The following is a 26517-nucleotide window of genomic DNA, read 5'->3' on the forward strand; positions in this document are numbered from 1 at the left end:
TATTATCAACACAGCCACTAATGAAATGTAATCCACACCACAAAATTCAAGACCTCAAAAGCCATGAAAAGTCAACACCCAGGGGTGTGGCACATTATGTTGTTAATACCATCTTTAGTTGGCCAATAAATGGATCACAAAGAAAATGTACACATTCTAGAAAACCTCCTCACTTTATTGTGTTATGCAGCTTTTGTGTTGTCACGTGGTGGTGTGTAACTTGACTTTGTGGTGGCTATTTCTCCCTGAGTTTGTGGTTGCTTAAGTTGGTAGTTACCAACAGGTTTTGTTTGGGTAATGGGATTTACTTGGGTAATCTGTGCTACATTAGTAACTTAATGGTTTGTTTCTAGTCCTACTTTTGTGATTATGGCTTTGTAGGCCATTGATTTTGGCTATTTTTCTCATATGGGACACTTTGTGCTGTGCATACTGTGCATATTTAATGAAATTTCAGATTTCAGGCGCAGTTAACCATTTTGGATGCAGGAAAGTTATCTAGTATGGAAACCCTTGATAATTTTATTAGTGCATCTTCAGAGTAGTTGCTTGAGAAATCCACTATAGACCACCTCCTAAAACTTGCCAATCACTATAACATTGAGATAGCCCGTAGTGAGAAACGACTAAGAGTATTAAGGAAGCTCTTAAGGCTGTTATAATTGAAAATGATATCCTCAAGCCTGCTCCTCCATCAGTACCTCAACAAAGTATACCTCAAATGTCAGATGATGCCATTGATCTGAAGTCAAAAGGTGGCCTTAGAACTGGCCTTACAAGAATAGCAATTGCCACACAAACAAATTGAAGAAAAGAAGCAAATTCATTTAGAACATGAGCGTTACCTTAAGGAACTGGAACTTAAGCATGCTGCTCTAGTGAGACCTACTAATGTTGAGCTATCTGGGTTTGATGCAGTCAGGAATATTAGGTTGGTTCCCCCTATTGTAGAGAAAGATGTTGAAAAGTACCTTCCTCATTTTGAATGTGTGGCTACAATCTCACAGTGGCCTAAGCATGCCTGGACATTGCTTTTCAAAGTGTTCTGGTAGGAAAGGCCCAGGAAACTTACTCTGCTTTAAGAATTGAGGTAAGGTGCTATTACAAGTGCTATTCTGAGAGCCTATGAGCTTCTTCCTGAGGCTTACCGGCAATGCTCTAGGAGCCTCAGTAGGCCTGACAAGCAAACTTATGTTGCATTTGCTAAGGAAAAGGAGACCCTTTAGTAAATGGAGCAAATCCAGGAAGGTAGAAACTAAGGAAGATCTTGACAACTTATCTTACTGAAAGAATTCAAATTATTCACAGAATGGTGTTTTCTAGAGCTCGAACTCTTTTCTTTCCTCTCTCCCTTTAACTAGAAAGTTGGAAATTGGAAGTGCTTCCTCAGAAAAGGCTTGCTTCTACTGCAAGAAAACAGGTAATCTAATTGCTTTTTACCCTGTCTTGAGCAAGAAATATAAATCCTCTAAGCCTGTAGCCTTAATAGAAACTATTCAAAGCGCCACTGTAACTCATGCTATGGCAAAACCAACCCAAAAGAGTGAATTAGCTGGCTCTTCTGCTTTTCTTATGGATGGTTTTGTTTCCCTCACTTTTGATCCTACAAACAGTTGACCCATTAAGATCTGGAGAGACACTGCAGCTTTTCAGTCCCTGATTCTTTGGGACTTCCTCCAGTTTTATAACAAGTCTGCTTTGGGCTGTAGTGGAGGTTGCTGTGGCTCCTGTGTCCAATGTCCATACAACATGGTTCCTTTTCCTTAAGACACTTTTCCTGTTTGTGTCGCTACTTGTGCCATGTCAAGGAAAGACCAAGGCAAAATCTCTTACCCTGAGATTTCACTTTTTGACACACTCTTAGCCAAGGGTGAGACATTGGGGTTTCGTAAACTGTTCCCCGCTCGTGAATAACTCAAACTAAAACAGGGGAAGGATTCTACCTTGTCTTCCCCTTTCAAAGAGACTGTCTCTGAGGGTACAATTTCAGCTGTTTCCTTTGGGTATTTTGTGAATAATGAAGTGTTAATGATACAGTGGACTTCTCCTAAGTTGTCTTGTCAGGATGATTGGAGTAATGTGTTCCAAGTTGTTCCAAGTATTTATCGTTTTCTTTTGGGACATATGGGTATTAGGAAGACATTAGATCGGGTGCTGAAACATTTCTTCTGGCCTGGTGTAAAATGTGATGTTGCACAGTACTGTAGAACATGTCATATTTGTCAAACTGTTGGTAAGCCTAATCAGAAAATTCCACCTGCACCTTTACATCCCGTTCCTGTTACTGGAGAGCCCTTTGAGCGAATCTTGGTTGATTGTGTTCGTTCCCTTGTACCAAATCAGGTAACCAGTACTTATTAACCATTATGTGTGCAGCTACTCAGTTCCCTGAAGCCTTTCCCCTGATTTACAGTTTCAACAGTTTCTTAATGGCATGTGAACTGGCCAGCAAAACTCGGGGGAAGCTCAAGAAAGAATGAAGGAATGGTACGATAAAAGGGCAAGGCATCAAGTGTTTTCTTCACGAAACAATGTACTAGTGCTTTTGCCTTTGCCAGGGTCTGATTTGCAGGCTCAGTACAGTGGCCCATATGTGATTGAGGATCAGGTTGGTTAGTGTGACTACTTGGTTAAGAACCCAAACCGGAAGCTAGAACATGTTTGTGTCCATGAACCTGTTGAAACCGTACTTTGAGAGGAACCTGGCTGTGCTCTCTAATGTGAAGACTGTTGTTGTATTTAACACAGCGGTCTCTGTGGATAGGAAGGCCAGTGATGAGGTTGTTAATCAAGTGGTATTTCAGGTCACTGATGTTGTTAATCATGAAAATTCTAAAATCTTGGCAAGCTTGGATGTCCATCTTTCTTATCAACAATTCAGATATCACTGAGTTGATTCTAAAACATCCTGCCCTTTTTTCTGATGTGCTTACATTCACATCTGTCATTCAGCATGATATTAATGTAGGTCTTCCTATTAAACAACATCCTTACAGGGTGAATCCTGTTAAGAGTGAGCTTATGCGTATGGAAGTGAACTACATGCTGCAGCATAGCATTGCGGAACCTAGTGCTAGCTCATGGAGTTCCCCATACCTGCTTGTTAAGTCAGATCAAAGGCCTCGTTTTTGCACTGACCTTGATAAGGTTAACTCTGTCCCCAAGCCTGATTGTTACCCTCTTCCTCGTTTAGACGACTGCATTGACAGAGTCGGGTCTGCAGCTTTTGTTACAAAATTAGACCTCATAAAGGGTTACTGGCAAGTTCTTCTCACTCATCGAGCCCATGAAATCTCTGCTTCCATGACGCCAGATGATTTCTGTTAGTACACTGACTTTTGGGATGCGAAATGCAACAGTTGTTGCTTGCCAAGTGTGAATTTACACCGGTCACACTAAGTACTTGAGGAACGTTGTTGGACATAGAGATATCTGTCCCCTCAGAGTGAAAGTAGAGGCCATTGTGAACTTAGGTGTGCCCACCTCTCGGCGTGAGTACAAACGTTTCCTTGGGATGGTTATTATAGGAACTTTCGTAAGAATTTTGCTACTGTTGCTGCCCCTTTGACTAACCTGCTCAGCCCAAAGGTTACTTTTGTTTGAACAGACGTATATCCATTTGCATTTGAAAATTTCAAAACACTATTAGCTAGCTCCTGTTCTTGCTGCCCCTGACTTTAACGGGTCCTTTAAACTGGCTGTTGATGCAAGTGATGCTGGCATTGGGGCCATTCTTTTTCAGGAAGACTCAGAGGCAGTGGAACATCCTGTGTGCTACTTTTCTAAAAGGTTTGACTTGCATCAGAAACATTATTCCACAATAGAGAAAGATGCTTTGGCTCTTATATTAGCCCTGGATCATTTTGATGCATATCTCTTCCAGTCAGCCCTTTGTGGCCTATACAGAACATAACCCCCTTGTTTTTCTCAGCAGGATGAAAAACACCAACCATCATTTAATGCGCTGGAGTTTATTCTTGCAAGGGTTTAATCTGGAAATCCAGCACATTTGTGTGGATGTCCTTTTTAAGGTCGTAAGTGCATTCATTGAAGCATTAATATATGGTTGTTTTTGTTGAGTGAGAAGTTGCTTTAGAGCACCCTTCTTATGTTATGTCCAGAGCTGTTGTGTGTGCTGTTTTACAGATAACATGAAAATTCCTCCCTCCATAATCCACATGATCTCTGGCACCTGTTGGCCGGCCTTTAAAAACCCATGTTAAGCTCTCTCACACATTGCAGCCAGGACCAGAAGCATTGCTACCAGTCACCGCTTTTGTTTTTCTTTGTTATCCTCTGTCCATTTCATTTGTAATAAATTTTGCTTTGCAAGTTCATAGTGTTGGTTCACTCCTATGTTGCTTCCCTTGAGCCAGGGTCATGACATGGAACAAGTCACTCGAGTCTTACCAGATTCAAAAGGTTTTGTACAGCAACTGCAAGTTTGGATGAAGACCAGCACAGTACGGAGTCTACCATGACTCTGTTAAGGAAATATGAACGTAGGTCTGTCTTGTCATGTTCACCAGGGGTACAGTGTCAACCCAGAATTAGAAAAGTGATTCTTATTTTGATCATCATTTATCTTAATTTGGCCTTCTATCAGTGACAGTAAATTCACATCTCTGATGTCGCAGATGGTTTCGGATTCTGCAGTCACGCACAGATGGACTCGACGCACACTAGCAGTGTACTGGTAAAAGGTCTAGCAGCCGAAGAGAGTGACCTGGAGCTCTACCACTTGTGCCGCAACACTGCTGCCAGATGATCAGGGGGTTTGCACCAGAATCAGGCCCAAGACTCTGGCATATAGCTCCATGCCAATTGTAGTCTGAAGTTGACCATCTGTTTAGCTCAATTCAGTGCTGACTGACCATCCCCAGTTGCCTTTATTGTGAGTTTTACCAAGCTCACTAGTGGACTCTGTTACCTGTGGTTGGCCTGACCTGGTAACACTGAGAAAACAGCCAATTGAGGAGCTGTAAAACTATAAGGTAGTTTATGGAGGCCTCTTTCAAGATTTTTGCATGAGAAGCATCAAACCTGAACCTTCTTGTTGATGCTGGGTGTCAGTGGTTTCAGCCTCATTCTTTCTGGTAATAGCTGTTCTGATAACATGACATTATGTTTTTTTCATGGCCATTTGTGAGACTGTCTCATGAAAAGTATCAAACCTGAATCTTCTTGCTGCCACAAGGTGTAAGTGGTTAGGCACATTTTTTCTGGTGAGAGCTGATGTTTTTCACTGCTAATTCTGGCTGTGGTTTTGCAATGTTGAAAATTTTTTCGACAAAAGGCACTACAAATTCAGAATCACAATCAGAAAGCATCTAATGATCTGTGCAGGAAAATTGCTTTATTACAGTTGCTCAACACTAAGAATAAGTAAGGAAATCAGAAAAGGAAATGAGTATTAAGGTAAACCCTACAATAAAAAGTATGAAGTAATAAGAATAATAAATACGAAGTAAGCTAATTAAAAATGTATAACTGCTAATGTAAAAGGTGATGTGAAAGGTAGACTCACAGTATGGACAGAAGTGCAAAAACTGGAAATGTGCAAAGTAGATTAACAGTAATTAAACAATAAAAAAAAAAAAGTTTAAACAGAATTGAAAAAGTAAAAGTAGTCTAACTGCATAGCACTGATGGAGAAAGGGGAAGAATTGTGTAACTGGATGGATACAGGAAGGAATCCTGAGAGCAGAATGTACAGTCTATTTGTCAGTTTGTTCAAGTGGTAACATCTGGGCATTTGTCAACACTATATATCTTGGCTAAGCAAGAACAATCAGGTTACAAAGCAAAATCCAGGTAATAACCACATAAATGATGGCATAGTATAAAACAACTAACCTGTGTTTCTTATTCATTGTGTTAGTGAGAAAAGGAAAATTTGTAATGTTAGTTGTTAAGGTGAGATGGAGAGAGAGTGGCACCTAGAATGGGTTGGAGTGTCTAAGTGAGTGTGCCAGTAGTCTATACAATGTCCTTATCTTGTGTCAGATGCCAGGACATGTGTGTGACTAGCTCTGTGAAGTCCTGGTGGGCTAAGCTTGTTTTTACTGATCTCACCATTGGTGTCTGACTTGATTCTGAATTTGTGTTTGCTGCTGCTGCTGACCATTCCAGTTTGTCTATCTAACTGTAGGAGTGTAAGGTACCCTGAGCTTACTTACTGTCAGTACTCTGTGAAGAAAACTCTGGAGCTCTTTCCAAACTAGTGGCACAGAGCTGTAACGCTCTGAGTGGCTGGAGAAAGAACATTCAGAGGCGCTGTCACTGTCTGCTGTGACATGGCCAGAGATGAGGTGGTCATTGTCTGATCCATGTATTGGTTGGTCATGTCTCTGGGCCAGAATCTCTGCATAAGGTCGTCTCCTGCTCCTATTGTGGGAGTGCCAGTCTCTATGCACTTGGTTGACACGGCCGTTACACTCAATGTCCCTATGTGGCTTTCCGTCACCCCCCTTTGAGCTGTTCTGGGGGGATCTTTTGAGGTGACATGTCTGTGTGATGCTAAGGTGTTTAAACTGGCAGGCTCAGTTGTTTCCCCCCTTGTCTTGGAAGTTACCATGGTTTCCCAAGCCATCTGTCATCTTCTTTATTTCCTGCATGGAGGGTTTACCTTGATGACCAACAGCCATCAGGTTTAACATTGTTCTACCAGGTATAATCATTCAAATCATGTGGCATAATCATGAGTAGACCTCAGGAAGAGTAGCTGCTGCGTTGTTAGTGGCTGACGGGGATCCAAATAAATAAATATAGTGATGTGCTGTGAGGCCATTTTGTGTATATAAATTGTTTGTCCTTATTTGACCTTGAAGATGGCTTAGTAGCCTGCAACCTAATAGGTTATGTTTTTTATAAATATAATTCCGAATATGAAATTTCCATTTTCCTGTTCATCATTTCCTGTTCTGATCCAACTGGTTCTTGATATATTCTTGGTTTGCATAGCACCCTCAATCTAACTAATCTAGACTAGTGCACTAGTTTCTTTACATAATCCAAGTTAGGTGATGTAAAGATGCAAGAAATTTGTTTTTTACATGATTTTATGTTGTGTTGTTGCATAACTAAAATACATCCTCCAAATGTATCATGCTAACACCATCTTAACCTATAAAATAGCAACATTCTAGTGAATTTAGCATGGTGCCTACAATCCCACCATAGTAGGGAAGTCAACATATTATACATTTAAATGTTAGCCTGTGTGAGAGACAGTGCGTGTGTGTTTGCGGTGTACAGCCCTGGGAGACACAGACATTTATCATCCCTAGATGTCTGGCTGGTCCATAAATCTCTGCTTACTGACAGCGTACAGTGTGTGTTTCACGTGTGTGCAGATATGACTTTCTTCCAGGACACAGAGAAAATTACACAAGGATAGCGTTGACTGCCACAGACTGTGCGTGAGAATAGAGGTTTTCCATTCACTCTGGCAGTGCACAATCACATTTTGTATCCATTATTATCCATATTATGTGCATATAAGAGATTTTTAATTAAACAGGGTTGATAACTGACAAAAGGGCCAAAGAAAAAAAAACCGTGTCTACCTTCCATGTTAGTGTTGCAGTATTATCAGTCACATGGTCTTGACATGAGACTCCATGGAGTATTTTGAAGATCAGCAGTGTAAGGTCTTGCCCACAGGGTGGCATCATTTCCTTTGCAGAATACAGTCTGAGCTGGAATCTTCCTCAGTCTAGTCCAATGAAGTATGTGACTCGGTCCTCTGACTAAGGCTGTGTGTGTGTGTGTGTGTGTGTGTGTGTGTGTGTGTGTGTGAATGTGTGTGTGTGTGTGTGTGTGTGTGTGTGTGTGTGTATGTGTGCTGAGAGGCCCTTTATTTTGAGGAAGACCTTTATTTAACCAGGCACAGTCTAAAAATGAATAAAAAATGAATAATAATGAATCCTGGAATTCACACAACAATACCAGTAAATTAGACTGTTCTTCATACTATCAGAACAAGAACATTTACATTTACAACTACTTATAGCATCTAGGATAAGCAGGTGGGAGGGAAATAAACTATTGAATTAAAATGATTCACAATTTAGTTAGTCAGCCCCATTCATGTCATTTTATAATCTTATTCTTATAATATCTAAAAAAGCCACATCACAAAAACAACATAGCCTGCCAAGGGATGAAACCAACTTCAATATAAAGAGCTTAATAATAATATTTTCACCATGTGAAAAAATAAACAGTTGACAAAATAAAGGAAAAACCAAAATAAAGCATCTTAGTAAGGTGTTAATCCACCGTGTGCCATCAGAACAGTTTCCCTTTGGCATTGTTTCTGCAAGTCTCTGAAACTCAACTGGAGAGATGAATGCCATCCATAAGATATTCCCTCATGTGGTGGTGATGATTATGGTGATGGAGAGTCTAACCAAAACCTCTCATAGGTGTTCAAATGGGTTGAGAAGTAGTTACTGTGAAGGTCATAGCATATGATTCAGATCATTTTCTCATCAACCCATTCAGTGACCCCTCATGCCCTGTGGATGGGGGTATTGTCGTCCTGTTTCTCTACAAATTTTTTATATGATGGGTGAAAAAGAAAACCCTGATTAAATGAGAGGAGAAACATAATGAATGCAGATGCTTCCAGTGAGTGATACAATTAAGCAATTGACATCCAATAAAGCTCTGTGGCAGGTATAAAATGCTGAGCAGGTCCAATTGATTCATATTTTGTATCAAGATGGCAAAAGGGAAATATATAAGTGGCTTTGAAAGAGGGTTCATTGCTGGGACACAGAGGCAGGAGCTTCAGTCACAAAGATGCTCAACTGGCTGGTGCTTCAACAGGAACAGAGACTAAAGTGACATCTGCATTTAGATCCATGGGACAGACATCAGTAAACAGGGTTGGACATTACGATTGACAATGTTCAGACAATGTTCATGACTGTGATGCTTGTGCATTAGTGTGATATGTAAGAAAAAACAGAAGAACAGCTCTTCCTCAGGTGACTGAGAATGTCAGTGAGGGACCTGATCAGACTGAGTCAGCAACAACAAATGTGTAACAGTAGTTACATAGAGAGACATTATAGTAGGGTTGCAGTGCATACACCCCTCATTACAAAGATGAATGCACATCTGAGAGTTCAGTGGTGCAGAAACTACAGGCCAACAGAGATCTGGAAAAATTGATGGTCAGATGAGTCATCCTTCATCATATTCCGTTATATGAGTAATGTAAAAGGTGTTGCCTGTAACCTCACAACATCTAATTGCATAAAGATGCTCTGATAAAGCAGAATTAGAAAAACAAGGCAAAGGAAATGTGTCAGTGATGTGGCCCACACAGTGCCCATACGATCCAAACATACAACCCTAACCCTAAAATATACATTACCAGCAACAGCAGACAGGCAAAGTTAGGGACTAGCTTGTGAAAACAGTGAAGCATTAAGCAGCTAAAGAGGCAGATGTTTTCCTCAGATGATGGTAGAGACCAAAGCTAAAAGAGAGTGAATACTGGTCTGATGGAATGACAATGCTGTTTCCTAACACTTTCACCATTAGACCTGGAGAACATACAGGGTTGTGTTCACAGCTTGTTGTGCTTCTTTTCAATTGATGCAGCTTATGTAAAACTACAGATGTATCAGTTATATGTATTCAAAGTATATACAGAAGGAAACTTACACATTGTGCTGCAGAATAATGAACTTTGTTAGTTCCATAATATCATTACTGATCCATGACTGTGTAGGCAGCAAGGGGTGAAAATGATACTAGATTGGACTAGTTTAATATTTAACAATACACCATATTTTACAAGCTCATATGTTTAGTATGTAAAAGTGTAAACAGATTTTTTTTAAGTTTTACATTGTAAAACATAGAACCTATTGCTAAAGTTGTAAAATAAATGAAATGGTTTAAGAGTAACAATATTTAGTATAGTATTATATAATATTTAGTATAGCACAAGTGCTTCAAAGCTTTACTTCAGCACAGTACAAGTTAGTTTACTTAAAATTCCACCACTTCATTATTGGTACCACAATAATGGTATTGTCAAAATATCTGAGACCCCATCCACACTAAAATGAATATCAAAAGTAAATGTATACTTGGCCTTTTTAACTCATTTTGCATCAAGTAAAATCTGGGACAGTTTTTAGCAGTTGTAGTAGTAGTTAAGAAGAAGAAAAATCTGAGAATAATTCCATGTGGTATAAATGTTTTGAAAATATTTGATAACATCAACAAAGTAGCGTTACCACTGGAAGAACCTGGACCAACAGTCATTGTTTTGCTCTTCCTCCATGTACTGGCTACTCACACAAACTTGTCCTTTGTGTTTCTTTGTTGGCTGCAGTGTGCAGGCACAGCCAGAGGCCTCCATGTGAGTGGCTGATGGAGGTGTAATGACAATGACAATTATAGCAATTATGTGTTATTGTAGGCCATTATGTATTTTGTAGGTTTTGAGATGTAGGCTTTCTCTGTAATTGCTGGCTTATAAAAGGCATAACAATCATAGGCCAGCCAGCCACAGGGGCTACCAAGGGCGACCAGTTCCCGGTGCCATGGTAACAAAACATTTATCTATAATGCCGCTCTGCGGATGGCAAGGACAAGAGCATTGGCAGCAGGGAAATTAGCCTTAATGGCAAGGAGCGGAGGATGTAAGGGTGCTGGGCAGCAAGCAGAGGGAGAGCTGGGGGGTGCTGCAGATGTGTGGGTGGGTTAGACTGTGATTAGGAGGTGAGCAGAATGTGTGAGACTGTATAAGGGAGAAAGTATGACGGGAATATTTCAGGTGCTGGGTGTGTGACTAGTGTGAATAGATAAATCCCTGTTTATGTGCGTACTGTTTGATGCTGTCCAGAAGGAGAAGCACTCACTCTTCGGATGTTGAAGATTGTTTTTAACCAGAACAGTAAGTTAAAATAATGAGCGTGTGACAGAATGATTTGAATGAATAGATAATTGCAACTGATTGACTTTGACTTGACAAAACTTGTACCCCATCCTCTCAGTCTACAGTGTTTTTGTTAATCCAGGATAAATTCCCAAATTCTGCTAGAAATCAAATATAAAGCTCTGTAACTTTATATTTTGTCCCATAATCGCAATGTTGTTCAGTGTTTACAGTAACTCATTTGATGTTTGTTGTGTCCATGGTGAGGGTGTAAACAGGAACTGCCAGTAGCTCATTCAGCAACTGTTTTATCATAGACTTCAAACCAACTTTATTTTCTTTATTTTTCGAGTCCCATAATGTGACAGGAGAGCAATGCTAAATTGGTTCAATATTCTTTAAATCAATAAACTGAAGACTGCAAAATATCTATAGTCATATAATGTATATTCATTGCTGATGAAAAAAATGCTTTATGCAGGTGTAATAACTGAATAATGATTAATGTAATTTATAGTGTAACTCAATCAAGACAAATCAAAGTGTGACCTCGAATCATCTTTCTTTAGATACAAACAATTGATCCACTTCCTCTAGTGTACATACAGTATGTAGTGAACAGTCACATATGAACATGTATATCAACATGGGGGGTGTCCAAACTTTTTTGAATGGGAGCCAGATTTGATAATGGGAAAATTACCTGGGGGTCGTGCCGTGGGAAAAGCCACTGCAGGGAGACTAACCTAGCTTCAAGATGTTTCACTTTCACCCATTGACTGCAGGACAGCCACTGGTATAAATTATGCTTAGTCTCATAGTCTCTCTTCATATTGAACCCTTTCACAACAGTGACAGTCTCTTGGCAAATGAGACACACACAACAGTTTTGGCTGCTGTAGTATTCAACTTTCCTCCGCTCCTGAGTGCAGCGACTTTACTCTTCTTTGCACTGGCCATGACTGCTGCCTAGCAGCAAATGTCTGTTGCCTGTTTACAGTCTGTTTATGAAAACATTAGTTCCACCTGCACTGTAGAGATATCTACGAACTGTAGGATAGTGCTGCCACTGTGAGGATGAACAGGAAAAACACTGTATGGCGGAACATTTAGTATATTTTGAGAGGCAAGTTGCAGGCTGTACCGGACTTTGGACATGTCTGGTTTAAGATAAATCACTTACATGCAAAATGATTTGTTGATAGTAGCAAACATTTAATCTGAAAATGATGAATGTGTACATGATATATAAATCAACACTGAAACACTGGCTTTTTTATGTTGAATTGTGTTGGATATTAAGGGACTGTATATGTGTGTGCACCAGCATGAATATTTGCTATGGGACACCAACTCTATCCTTGATATCTTTGTGAGGACTCAAATCTAATGTGCATGCGCCTTCTGTTTCAGTTTGTATGTGCACATACAGACGGGAGGCAAATTAAAAGAAAAACCAACATAAAGCATCTCAGTAAGGTGTTGGATCATTCTTTATAGAGATATTCAATCATGTGCAGTTTTGATGATGATGGTGTGGAGCGCTGTCTCACATGTCAGTCCGAAATATCCCATAAGTGTTCAACTGGGTTGAGAACTGGTGACTGTGAAGGCCATAGCACAGTGGCATGTGGTGATTAACATCAAAAATATGGACCAGATTGAAACAAACCTTTAGCAGACCTGTAGCTCTATTAAAATCTGTATGGACATCTTCACCTTTCTCCTTCCTGTCTGAGCAAGTTTTAGGATTATTCTTCTGAACCGACACTAAACTTATCAAATGTGCACTATGGAGGAAAAGTATCACTTCTATGATAATCTTGAAAATGTACCATTAACTAACAACAACACAATGATAATGTAGAATCCTGTATTTAACTGTCTCAGTGTTGTTAATCTTCCTGGCTCAGAGTCTGGACTGTAGTTGAAGCTCAGGGTGACGACTTGGGTCTTGAGGAGTTGTAGCATTTATTTACTGACAAACAGCCTAAAGTTCACATACATCACACTGTACGTTCACAGCTACACTGCTAACTGCTAACTAACAAGCTAACGCTGCTCTGTCGCCAGCCTCACCACTCTCTTTCTCTATCTCTCTGTCTCTCTCTCTCTCACCCATCATGCACACAACCTATGTACTGATCTATTCCTGAAAGCAGCTGCTCTACTCCTGTAACAACATTCTGTCTCAAACTTACAGCAGATCTCACACAGAGATGATAAATCTGTGTAATTGCCTCGTTTAATTGCTGCTGCTGCCTCTTAACGCTTAATGCACAAGTTGAGTTTCCACACACATCTGTGCTATGTGTGTAATGCTACAATATCATAAGTGATCTCAGAACAGTAGAAGCTGAGTCAAGCACAGCTTGACAAGCTCACTTTGGCTATAGCTAGTCACTCATCACAGATCCAGGATTATCCTCAATGCGCAAATCTCCAAAAGAAAAGCGCTAGTCACTCTGCTTGGGACAATACCCTGCTGCGACCACAGGAGGGCAGTAAATTATATGATGAATGAAACAGGCATCAGATCCTTTATGAGAAAGAAGCTGCTCTGAGATCAGATGTAAGGAGAGACATCACTTCACTTTAGTATCATTAATTGAAGTCTGTTTTTAGCTTTAACTGGTCAAACACTGCTTGCATTTCTGGCCCTGAGAGCACAAACCTGCCATAGCATAAGATTCACATCAGTGACCCCTCAAGCAGTATGGATAGGGGCATTGACGTTCTGTTTCCCCACTACTTTTTCTTTTAATTTGTCATCTGTCTGTAGGCCTGTCTGTGCATGTGTGTGTGTGTGTGTGTGTGTGTGTGTGTGTGTGTGTGTGTGTGTGGGGGGGGGGGGGTATGAGGGGCGGGTGGTACAGGCAGTCACGAACCTGCCCAGCATGGCACAGGGCAGGAAGTAGGCCAGAGGGGGATTAAATGGCTACTGCACCACTTCCTCCCTCTCTCTGCAGCCAATATCATGCTCTGTACTCTGTGTGTATGTGTGTGTGTGTGTGTGGGTTCACTCAACGGGACATTTTTACAGTCTGAAAATTGGTATGAAAAAAAAATTTCAAGACAACTCAAGTCCCTTAAAAACAACATGAATTGCAAAGGGAAAGCAGCAAATTCATTCATCAGATTTCTGTTTCTGTCTCTTCTGCAAACTGTTTCTCTTATCTTAACCTACAGTATGTAAGCATTCAGGTCATCGGTATGATCCGGAGTTTATTGAGGAACTCTATTTGTATAAAAAATATTTGTAAATACATGAGTAATATAAAATTGTACTAACTGACATGTATTGCTGAAGACAGTGTTACATTTTTTCTTTGTGTGTGAAATGGCAACAGTTGAACAAACAGGATATGAATGTTATTTGACACTTAACCTTGCACTGCTTCCGCTTAAGTCTAAAAAAAGGGTTGAAATGTCAATTGAAATGTAAACAATGAAACGAGTTTGAAGTGGTTGTGAACTGCACCTTTAGGACACATCCCCCTATGTCACACTCACACAGCCCCAGAAGGATGAATGGTTGATATGCACTATGACGCGTTCTCACAAGCTGACACACACGCAGGGGAAGGGGTCAGCCCGGCCAGAGGAAGGGGTCAACCCGTTAGAGACTAGTGTCTGTCACTTGCTTGCCAACCACTGGCAGCTAGTAAAAAGTCTGACATTTGTTGGGCTGCTTTCCTTACAGATTGTAGTCTATGGTACAAGAGGAGGCAGAAAACAGATAAACTGTAAACAGTAATCTTAGAGCTGACAGCACTTGAAGCAGAATGAGAAGATCAAAAAGTGAAAGATATAGAAATGTGGGTTACCCTAGAACATGCATGTGAGGATAGGAGATGAAATGTAAAGTAAATTAAAGTTTAAGCATTGAATTCTCAAATTCATTTGAATTTTCATTTGGTATGTAAGTGCTGAAAGCCGCTGAAATGTCATTTAAAGTATGTACAGTAGTTAATTCAAACACCTTGAACAATTTATTGCCAATAACTCAGATCAAATAGCATGTTAGAGTGTGAGTGACAGAACAGGAAGCTGAATGCACTGGTATGAAACACAGGTGCACTTTAAAAGGTTGCAGAAGTTTTAGACATTTGTGTCAATGGAAAACTTGAGAGCACAACGATTCAGATGGGCCGTTACACAAACTTGGCCAGTGGTTCAATGTGAAAAAAATAAAACAGAGAGACAAAGAAAGAGAGAGAGAGAGAGAGAGAGCAAGAAGAAGATATATCTGGCTGTGTTATGACTGTGTGGCGTCACTCTGATTCTATGTGATCATCATCTCCCTCACGTCCATCTCTCTCTACAGCCAATCACATTGGCCCTCATTTATCAAACGAACGTACGGCAGAAAACCGTGCGTACGACCATTTCCACGTAAGCTTCGGCATTTATCAATTTGGACGTGAGCGGAAGCTACGATCAGATCTCACGTCAGGTCTGAGCTCGTGTACACAAATCTGTCTGGATTTGCGGTGCAGCAGCAAAATCTGGCTGAGTCTGAAAATAATTATTAAACAAACCTCAGCTGTCATTAGCATAAACTGTCATATTTAGAACAGATCAAAACGGATTCTTAAAACGAATAAAACAAGATTAAAAAAAATTAGAATTTTAAAAAAGCCCACGTTTTTTACTGATACCACTTTTTTGTACAATAAAACAATATGATAGGCTAAATAGCCTAACATGACATCTAATTATTGCACATTAAAATTTGAAATAATAATAAATACAAGCAGAAATGTGTGTGGACGGGGGACACACGATTCTTTTATTTTTCAAAACAGCTGTGTTGGCGCGCGGCTGCAGGAGGGGGCGCTGCAGAGCCAAACTCATCTCCGTCACCCTCTTCCACACAGCGGTTTTATGAGCTCCTTCGACCCCACGTTTCAGACTGGCAAAAAGCACATCCTTATTTTGCGCCACCTCGGATGTCAGGATGTCGATCTCCATCTCTGAAAAGTTTCGTTTTTTGCCAGTAACTCTTCTATCCATGTTTGACCTTAGTGGGCGAGGCCTCCGAACCAGAAATATTTAAGGGCGTAACATGTTAATGACGATCGAATTCAGTATCATTCGTACGCTGGGATTGCTCAGATACGAAAGTTTCATGAATCACACGTGTATCCTATCGTACGACTAATTCTGCGCTCAGATCTGCACCTGTTTTCACGCAAGATTGATAAATGAGGGCCATTGTGTTTAGTCATTTAAAACATTAATTTGAAAAAAAAATGTGACTGAAAATCTCAGAAAAAGAAGTTGAAATCCATAAAAATCCATAAAAATCCAGATGCTTCAAACAGTTCATCTATCAGCAGTAACTTTGCAGACAACAGAGAGGAGGAGCACAGCAGTAGAATGGGTTCAAGACCACGGCTCCCAGCACAGCTCCCAATAAGTCCAGTATAAACATCAGTCAAGTTTTACAGCATACTGTTAGCAGTAGGTAGAAGACAATAGGACGCTTCTGTGAGTTTATTAAACACTTCATTATATTAAACGCACACTGCCACTGCACTCATCAATCCCATGTTCAGACACTTTAGCAAACAGCTCTGATGAACCCACTGTACACTACCAGCACCAAACAGTTGACAGGCAAAGTTCAGAACATCTAAACAGCTAGATTTTACTTAGAGACAAACAGTGATTAGACTGACTACTCCCACTTTTGTCCAGTGAACAGAAACATGAATAATGTTGCTCCCAGTCCTGCAGACAGGGAATAATGCTTCTTTTAGTCTTCTTTTGCCCGCATTTGCAAAAAATATATCACTGCAACTTCATGTAAACCCACTGTGAAGTGCATCCTCTCAATAAATGCCTCTTTCTTAATTTTATATCTCAATTATATACTAGAGAAAAAAAAACTAGGTCTAAAAGACCTAATATTTACGGGAAATTGATAATCCATTTAATATGCATGCATCAAAACACACCGGGCCAGCACCACATTCCACTCTGACAGTAAACAATGAATAGGGTACTTTACCTCCTTCAGACAGCCCATGAAGTTGTTGCTGACTGGAGAACCAGGCAGGTCAGCAGTGCTGGGGCTTCCACCCACATAGAAGAAGTCATCAGAGCCCAACATGGTGTAGTCTTCCTGGGTGTAACCCGTGGTGGTCAGAATCCCATCCACTGATATTGTCACCTGAGAGTGAGGAATGAAATTAATTTTTCTTGGATTCGAAGGATAAAGGTGGTTTACAGTGTCCTGGTCTCAGGTCTATGTAAATCATAAATCTCACACCTGGCGATGTGTTTACCTGTGGTATGGATCAAACAAGAAAATGTGCCAGCCCATATTTTTTATTTATTTTTGAGTGAGTTAGATGTTGAAACTATTGATAGGTATGAATGGATAGTAAAATTTCAAAACAAAATGTTAACTAAACATGCATTTATCCACAAACCAGTTTACCACCATCTAAATAAGTGAGGAAGGAATGAAACTAATACAGGCAAAGACAAAAAACAGACACAAACGTAGAGAAAGGAGGGAGGAGTTTATGTCACAACACATGCAGGATGCACAGAATGGCAGACCAACACTGCAGGATATCAGTCTGGGAACAATGAAGTGCAGTAAAAGTTTACTGTTGACTTTGATCTGTGACTTTTCAGCAGACGTGGAAAGAAACAAAGAACATGCATTCAAGTTATGCACTTAAGCTGTCAAGTAAATGTAGTGGTAAAGAAGTAAGCAACATCCTCAACAGCTACAGTTACAGATCAAGATTTCAAAACATGTATAAGATAAGATACAGTGGTATTGATAAAACTACACTAATCTACATAAAGTAATGAAAGTTTGCTCAATCTTGCCTTGAAATGTTGCTTACATGTTAATTCAAAAGTAATGATAATCCTCTAACACTGCATAATAATACATAATTATTTTTAAACATTATTATTTGTTTAATTAATTGTACTTTCAGTACATTTTGCTGATAATAATCATAAAAGTTTGAATGTTTGTGATGAGTATTCGTACTAAGTTGAATAAGTAATGAACTGAAATGATCCTTAAACTTCTCTGCTCTATTTTAGACTGATATTCAAGGAATTACAATCGTGTGTCATTTTTTCAGGTGGTGGATTAAATACCACTCTGTTCCACAGGAGGCCAAGATAAAGCAAAACAAATGGGTGGTATTTTCAGCTAAAGGTTGAGAATTCTTAGCATTCAGCTGTTGCTTTGCTTAACTAAGAGCTGTACTGAAACCACATACCCAAGCGTTTCTGTACAGTGATACATCATCTCCAGGAAAACCAGAACTAGCCCTTTGTCTTTTTTTTTTTTATTTATTTTTTCTGGCTTTTTGTGCCTTTATTGATAGTGCAGTAGAGAGAGACAGGAAATGGGGAGACAGAGAGAGGGGGGATGACATGCAGCTAAGGGCTTGTCCTATGCGGGACTCAAACCGGGGCCATCTGCAGCGAGGGCTGTAGCCTCTACACATGGGGCGGATGCTCATCCAACTGAGCTACTCGACGCCCCAGAACTGGCCTTTTGTCATTGTTTATCATCTCCTAAGTTTGCCTTGGTCACAGACCATCTAAAATATTCAGGGACTTTTGTTCCCAAACATAAATATCTGTTGTACTGTAATGCTTTGTGAACTTACTCTTTCATATCTCTCCTAGTGTGTCAGTCAGTACAGAAAGTAGTGATGTTGCGATTGCAATAATTGACGCAAATACAACCGATCCCCGTGAATTTTTCCAATCACCACAATTTTTGCGCAAATTTGATCAAAAATCATCAGTTTCCCATGAGTTGAACCAATCACAGCAGTCCCTGATCAAAACCTTGATGTATGTCTCCAAACTCACTTCCTTGTTTCTGGTGTTGAAGCATGTTGTGAAGCTGAAGACGTGTTACATGAACATCTCACATTTATCAACAAACATTACTGTTAAAAACCGTGTAAAGCAATTCAAAGATGTTTTACATGAACGTGGGTTAAATTGTTTTGTACTGCTGCAACATTGTGGTGGAACCATAGGTGTAGAGCTGCTGGAACCACTAGAATGACGCTCTGCTACTTTTATTCTCCTGATGAAATAAAATATCTACAGTTCACATAATCCGGTTTAAATTTATTTACATTTTAAGCAGTTGAAGATCCGATCATCACTAAAGAGTCATGGGCTAATAAAAACAAATGGGCAAAGTTGTCATATTGACATTTAAGGTGTATTGACTGATTTCCAAATGTCCATCATGCGCTGAGTAATACTTAAAAAAAACATTCCACTAGCCTGTGAGTTGCTCAGTGAATTAAATCATTAATTAGTAAAGATGAAAAGACAGAAAACACCCTTTATAAAGAAAAGCTATCGCACAATCAGATATTTTAGCCACAACAATCCCAAAGAAGCCAGTGAAATCCTGGAGGGACTGGTCTATAATTACTGTACAGCCAAAATGCTTGTAGTGTTTGTGGAATTGGTAGTTATCCAGTTTTCTCCTACAGTGTGGGTTGCTTTGTAATTTCACTTGTTCAGGAGTATGAATGAAGAAGTTTAGTGTGAGGAGGATTCAGGCCATGTTAGGCCATGTATATAGTGTACAGGAGACATTTGTCAGAGTGTGGATTTTGTTTTTTGTATACTTCTGGCCACCATAAACATTTAAATGAGAGAATCTAGAATGAAGCAGATTTAGTAAAACCCTTGCAAAAGTGATGATGGGAGACCAAAAAAGAGGAGTGGATTGAAATGAAAAGCATAAAAGCAATGTGAGTGGAAGAACCAGGTGAAGATGGAGAGGCAAGGACAGTAAAGCAAATATTTTTGAATGGTATCTAGATGTGTAGAAGTCTTAAAGAAGGCAAGGAGAGAACTACACAGCAAACCAAAAATGACAATAAGAATGATATCTACCACACAATGGAGTTTGTTGACCATAACGGGTCCAATGTCTGTTTGCTTTGCAGAAAGGTGGGGTTAGTTAGTAAACAGTGGATTTATTAATATAAAGCAAATTAAATGAAAACCAAATGATGAAAAGTGAGGGGGTTAGTTCACATGTTTGTAAAAACTTGTTGATTTTGAATACTTTTAAGAGAAGTTGTACCAGTCCAAACAATGGTAGAGGTGAACAGGTAGAAACAGAGGCAAGATTGAAAGGACTGGCCTTGTTTCCCAAAGACATCCAAAAATGTTTCTTGACATTAATTTGCCAAGGCTCAAAAGTAATTTAAAGGAATTGGACCACACAAATGCCCCCCTAAAACCCTGAGCCATCACAGACTTCAGTAATGTGACTGGGTAAGTGAATGAGTTTCCCCAATAGGAATGGGCCAGGACTTTGTGACATATCATTTTACCCTGACAACACCAAACTTTTCTTTTAACGTTAGGGTCGGTTGCTTTTCTTATGCTTTCAGGCTTCCCCTTCCCCATATTTAGCATCACAATGCTAGCTATGAACTGTGGATAATTCCCTCAGGTAAGGTCTGCAGAAATACTGAACATGGAAAGTTTCCATTTAGGGCTCAAAATTTCTGTGAGACAGCGAACAGACCTAAGCCTTCACAGATTTACCAGGAATGTTCCTCAAAGTCTGGGACTCCATGAGTGTGGACATTGTTTGTTTTTCTAGAGAGCCAATCATGGTATTTTGGGTAAAATAAACCCAATGAAATGAGATCCTTTATTTAATTTATAGTTTGCTCCCCTACACTCTACTGGTGTTGCAGCTGTTGTCACTCACTTCATACATAAAATGTGAAAAAATATTTAGGTTTGGGACTTTGAGGTCTGACACCTGGATTGGCAAAATGCATAGATTTGCTAAACTCGTGAACAAATCCACTATAAAATATTTATCTCCCTTATCTGTTTCTTAAAGAGCAGTGTATAAAACATTCAGGTAGCAGTTTCTTATTGTTATACTGGTCATCAGGTAAATGACACATGTCACTAACTATCACTAATTAATATTACTATATTAATTGAAACTTGGAAGGAACTCCACTCTGTAACACTACTGTAATCACAGGTGGGCTGAGTGTTTTTAGCATTTGAACAACATCAAAGTAAAGTATCTGGTTGAAAAGAAAAGTAAATTAAAGCCATTATCTGTAAGCATGTAAATTATTATGTCAGATATACTGTATTTTTGATAAAATTGCATATCCTTTGCTACCTTCTATTTTTGCTATGTATACTGAGTGTCTTTGGCACAGAAATTATTTTGGAGATTAAATTTCTATCAGATCTCAAGGTTGTACCTCATGTGCACTGGGCAGCTGTGTCAGTTAGGTAAATCAAAGTATTGGCACAGACACCCAATATTAAAGGACTCAGATCAGGATCTGGGCCAAAAAAAGATCTGATCAGGACTTCTGTAGTCGGAAAAGACCCAGGACAAGTATTGTCCATTCTTTTTTATTCATCCAGATCAAACGGGATTTACCGAAGGCAGACGATAAATATATCTCTATCAAAATAACTCTTAAGACACTCATCCTTTCACTAGACACAGATAAAGCATTTGAGAAAGTAAAGTGGACATTTCTTATAAAAACTGTGGAAAATTTGTTTTTGGAGAGTCATTTATACAATTGACACTCTACACCAGACCTCGGCAGCAATCATGAATAACAATCTAATCTCAAAATTTCACACCCCACACAGGAGCCAGACAAGGATGTCCACTTTAACTTTCACTATTTGCACTCTTTGTTGAACCATTAGTGTCAGAAACATGCCAACATCACAGGCATCCACACTAATGAGATAATACAGAAAAGTAGCCTATATGCAGATGATGTACTCCTATTCCTACAAAATCCAAACAAATCAATCACTGAAAACAGAACAGAAAAACCATCAATATATGTTTCAACATTTCTGATAACAAAATAAACTGGAATAAATCCACCATCCTACAAACAAATAGAGATCGCTGTCACACTACATCACAAATTCCCAACTTACCAACCAACACTGGCAATATCACATATTTACGTATAAAATTCTGTGTTCTGAGTTGTTCCATCTGAACTTGGCTCCACTACTAAAAACATTACAAGACAAATGCAATCAATGGATAACACTACCACTCTCTATTATAGGACATATCGCCACAATAAAGATGATGGAATTACCAAGACTCAATTGCATGTTCATAATGATCCCAACCCACATCAAAATGGTTTAACATATCAGATACACTTTATTGCATTTTATTGGAAAAATAAAAAAAGCCAGATGACAGGTTTATTTACTTTTAATTGAATGAAATTAATGCATTAGACAGGGTGTAATATTGTCATAGGTCACTTAAGAGGTGTGCACATCAATGCACCGGTAATAATAATATAATATCATACCATATCATTAAAGTGATAGTTCTGGTTATTTGATGTGGGGCTGTTTGGGGTAGTTATCTATAGTTAGTGTATTAACTGCAGTAGTTTTGGATGAGCATTGAATTACCATATTCCCACGAACAAGCGCACCTACGCTTACCTCTGTCTGACGCAAACATCTGATCTGCAGAGTCATACAGTGTGTGCCATAGGTGCGCTAGTGCATAGTAAAGGTCTGTTTGAGGGCAGGTAAAGTGATAAAAATTTTCAGAATAAAGTGAATACTCAAACTGATATTAGTTTATTTCTGTGGTATTTTTTTAAGTGGCTAAAACACATTTTTCTGCTGTCCCCGTCCACAGCAGCTCATCACTCAGTTTCTTTGCTGGTGCTCCTGCTGCTTCTCTAAAATGAGAGCTGATCTAAATCTACTGCAAGTAATTCACTGACTATAGATAAGTACCTCATACAATCCCAGATCAGATAACTATCACTTTAACATATAATTGCAAAAACACTTACAAGGACAATTTTTGTGCATTATTAGTGGGCTACTTTCACTTTTACTGTAGTTAGATATTGCTAATAATACTTACATACTTTTACTTAACTAATTTTCAAAGCAAGACTTATATTTGTAATGAAGCTTTGCGATTTAGTATTATGACATTTGTTAGGGGTAGACAGATTTACACCACTTACCAATTACAAACCATTTTTACAGTGCTGACCTTTGAGAGAAGGGTCAGCAGAAGAGCCCAAAGTTAATGACGCTATATTATTAGCTGTGGCACACCATCCAATTTTAGACCCTTTGTTATTGTGTATAAATTGCTCAGTCTACAGGTGCAAGGCGTGATCTGTCAATCATGAAGTGAGCATGGATGTGCTTCAGCCCAGTTTTTTTTTTTTATGGGGAAAAGAATGTTATTTGTGTGGAGAAGGAATTAAGTTAAGGAAGCTTAGCAGCTAACTACAACATTCATTTTTTCACATAATACACTTCACCCTGTGTCTTACCTGTCGAAGGTTGCGGGTCACTTTGACTTCATGCCAAGAATTGTCATTGAATTTCCCATTGACTGGCTCCACGATGGCCTCAAAGGCTCCAGAGCCAAGGTTGATAACAAGGGAGACAGCGCCGTCCTTCAGGGCGAGGTTGACATAGTCAGCTGACTTGCCAGTGTGAAGGATAAGGCCATTGCGCTGCCATGTCTTGAAGGAGAGCGTGATCTCATCACTACTGCTCTGGATGGGGTTCTGGGAGAGATCGTAGCAGAAGTACTCTGAGCCACGGAAAGTGGCAACATTTTCTTCCCTTGCTGTGGTAGGACGACAAAAAGACAAAAGGTATTGGGAACAGTATATTTTCAGTAAACGGAAAGAATGACAGATTCAAATTAGGGATAAAATTCAAGCAATAATTTCTTCAGAAGGGTCATATTGTGCAACCAAGCATTGATCTGATCAATACATCTAACTCTGAAATTTTACTGTAGATGAAGACATCGAGGACATTTAAAAAGTAGAGCAATGAAAACAGCAGTCTTGGCTTTTAATAGTTTCCTCAGCATCATGGCTTTAATTAAATCCCAAAACAAAAGTTTTTCTTAAATCTCTTGTTGCAGGTCCTGATCAAGATTCAATTCCTGTCACAGCAAGTCTCAAATCAGGTCTCAACTCCTTGAGGACAGGTACAAGTGAAATTTCAAGTCTTTATAAGACTATTTCAAGTCAGTTGCAAATATTTTATGTGTGTGAATGCTTGATGATTTACTTGACATCACATTTAAACAAGTTGCTGTTTTAGTCTTGACCACAACAGTGGTGCCAGCCCTATAATCATGAATGTCTCTGAATGACTGACTGAGTGATAGAGTTGAGTGAGTTGGAGTTTCCCCATTGGCCACTGCTCAAAATAAATTTCCACAGTTTCTATTGAAACTGGATTTAGATTTTTTCAAAAAAGCACCTAGCAACAAGTGACTTTTTAGACAAACCATAGCTACACAGAAGAGAGTCACCATTGTCCCTTTCAGCCAATCAAAAGCAATTAATCAGAATTGTTTGCACATATGTGAACCCTCCAAATGAAGTCAGAACCCTCTAAAGGTTCAAGTCTGTAATGTAGTCCGCTTAATTCTGTGCATTGTGATTACAATGTGCTCCAGGTTCACTTTGCCTTTGGCTATTGTATTTTAGCCCTGCTGTAGACAGATCACATAATACTGCACTACAAAAGTGAAATCTAACCATAATCCAAACCAAATGTCTGAGCACTCCAGAGGAACTGCGAACAGAAAGAGGACTGAACGTAAGTGGACCATAAACTAAACTGAGTCCTCTTTCAAATGAACTCACAATGTGAACGCAAAAACAACTGAGTCTCTTTTCTGTCGGTCACTTTAACAAGAACTATATGTGAAAACACACTAATATTCTTTCACATCTAACTCTCTCTGAGTGATGATTCTATTCCTTACGCTCACTATAAACCCGAATGCTCATGTACTGTAAACTTAAAATTTGTTAAAAATTTCTACTAACTTAAAAATGTTGAGTGCCAGTAGCATTTTCCTTCTTTTGTGTTTATTAAACTGATTATTTTCGATTAATGTGAACTTTTTTGCGGATTATGTAACCACTATATTAAATAATTAATTCATAGTTACTCAGAACTCTACAGTTTAAACATGGTTTTTTGTCTTATTTTGAAAGGATACATTAACTACATGTGTAAATAAGATACAATTAATATTAGAATATTATACTATACATGTATATATATATATATATATATATAATATATATATATATATAAATATATACATATATACACACACATACAGGGTGGTGAGGGGGTGGTCCTCAAGCCACTCACTCTATGCTTTTGAGAACATCTGGGAACATGAATAAAAAGTGATGTTAAAATCACGTAAAAGTCGGCTCTAATACACTCCTAAAGACTTGGTACTTGACTCGTCTCTCTTCTCTACCGGAAGTATGTACACGATTTTATTTTGTAGTATTTGAAAAATTCGAAATCTGTGTTGGAGCTGTGCCAGCGTTGTGAGTGAAAGCAGAATGCTAACGATAGCACCAGGTGTTATACCTTAGCCATGTTGGCTTAACCCGTGTAAGTGAAATTAACTGGTTAAATTAAATGGAATTCGTTTTGTTTGTGATTGCTAAAAAATGTATAATTTTGCAGTGGCTTTAATCAAAATAAGACTGGCAATTTGCTGAGTTTTATGTAACCTAAAACTGTGAGGATAGTGTTAAGTTCAAACTGCAAGGAAAAAGGCTTGTTGGTTGAAGCTGTGTTTGTGTCAACTTATTTTCTCCAGGGAGTGCTGTACAGTATAAATGTGCAGGCATGATATCTGCAAGGGCTTACACACTTTCCTTAAGCTCCATAGCTTCAGTGAACAATACAGATGCTGCCTTAGGTGCTACTGTATCTCTGGCCCCATTGATTAGCTCCCGCTAATGTTACCGCTTAATCTCTCCCCAAGTTTAACTGACCTGGCTGGCCTGGGCCACATTGGGTGCTGATCGCACGTGATTGCTACCCTGCTGCTGCTGCCAGCTCAGCTTTCTACATAGAGTTTTGACGAAGTGTTTTTTGTTTACCACTCTCCATGGATAAGTGATAACTCTCTTGTCCTGTATGATTAGATATGTTTGAGTTATGAATGCTTGCTAGCTAGCTAATGATCCTAGGTTGTCAATCAGCATTACATACAAACATATAGCTAACTTGTTAGGTACTGATAAATGCTACATCGCTAAATGAGCAAGCATTCATAACTCAAACATATATGAGACTCAGCACCGTCAGCAACCCCCGTCCCACCCCATGGTTTGATTTGATGAGTTTATGTGAAACTGAAAATAGCGAATTCCTGGAGGGACTGTTTCATTCAAAAGCAACTGTCTTGTTGTGTAGCACTGTTAGCATAAAACATGTGACATGATTTTTTTGTTACAAGTGATTTTGCAGATTGAACAATCTAACAAGTAGCTTATACATCTGCTTTGTTTTAATCAATGTTAGTGTATTTAGTTGTACTCTACTAGTATGAGGAATATGACTGCAGTTTTGGTTAATTCTGGTGGAGGTTTAAACTTAATGACAGGTGTCCTGTAAAAAAAGATTTTTTTCTTGTGTTTTCAGGTTGCTGCCCAGAATATGACTTGGCACTGTAAGTTGTGTTCAGCTTTTTTCACCACTAGAACATATTTATTTAAACACTGTAG

General features: G+C 39.1%; 1 protein-coding gene across 15 annotated transcripts in view; it reads right to left on the bottom strand.

Annotated features, from left to right (window-relative positions):
- nrxn3a (neurexin 3a) overlaps positions 1–26517 on the bottom strand; it is a 239751-nt gene that overhangs the window by 112362 nt on the left and 100872 nt on the right. For all 15 annotated transcript variants that reach the window (XR_008829349.1, XM_056393155.1, XM_056393150.1 and 12 more), the window contains 2 exons: positions 23278–23579; positions 16923–17084 (listed from right to left, as the gene is read on the bottom strand). Coding sequence is in view for 14 of the 15 variants with exons in the window: in XM_056393155.1 (XP_056249130.1) it covers positions 16923–17084; positions 23278–23579 (464 nt within the window). In the remaining variant the exon portion in view is untranslated. The remainder of the gene's footprint in view (positions 1–16922; positions 17085–23277; positions 23580–26517) is intronic.

Source organism: Seriola aureovittata, chromosome 13 (assembly GCF_021018895.1).
Source record: "Seriola aureovittata isolate HTS-2021-v1 ecotype China chromosome 13, ASM2101889v1, whole genome shotgun sequence".
Classification (NCBI taxonomy): Eukaryota; Metazoa; Chordata; class Actinopteri; order Carangiformes; family Carangidae; genus Seriola; species Seriola aureovittata.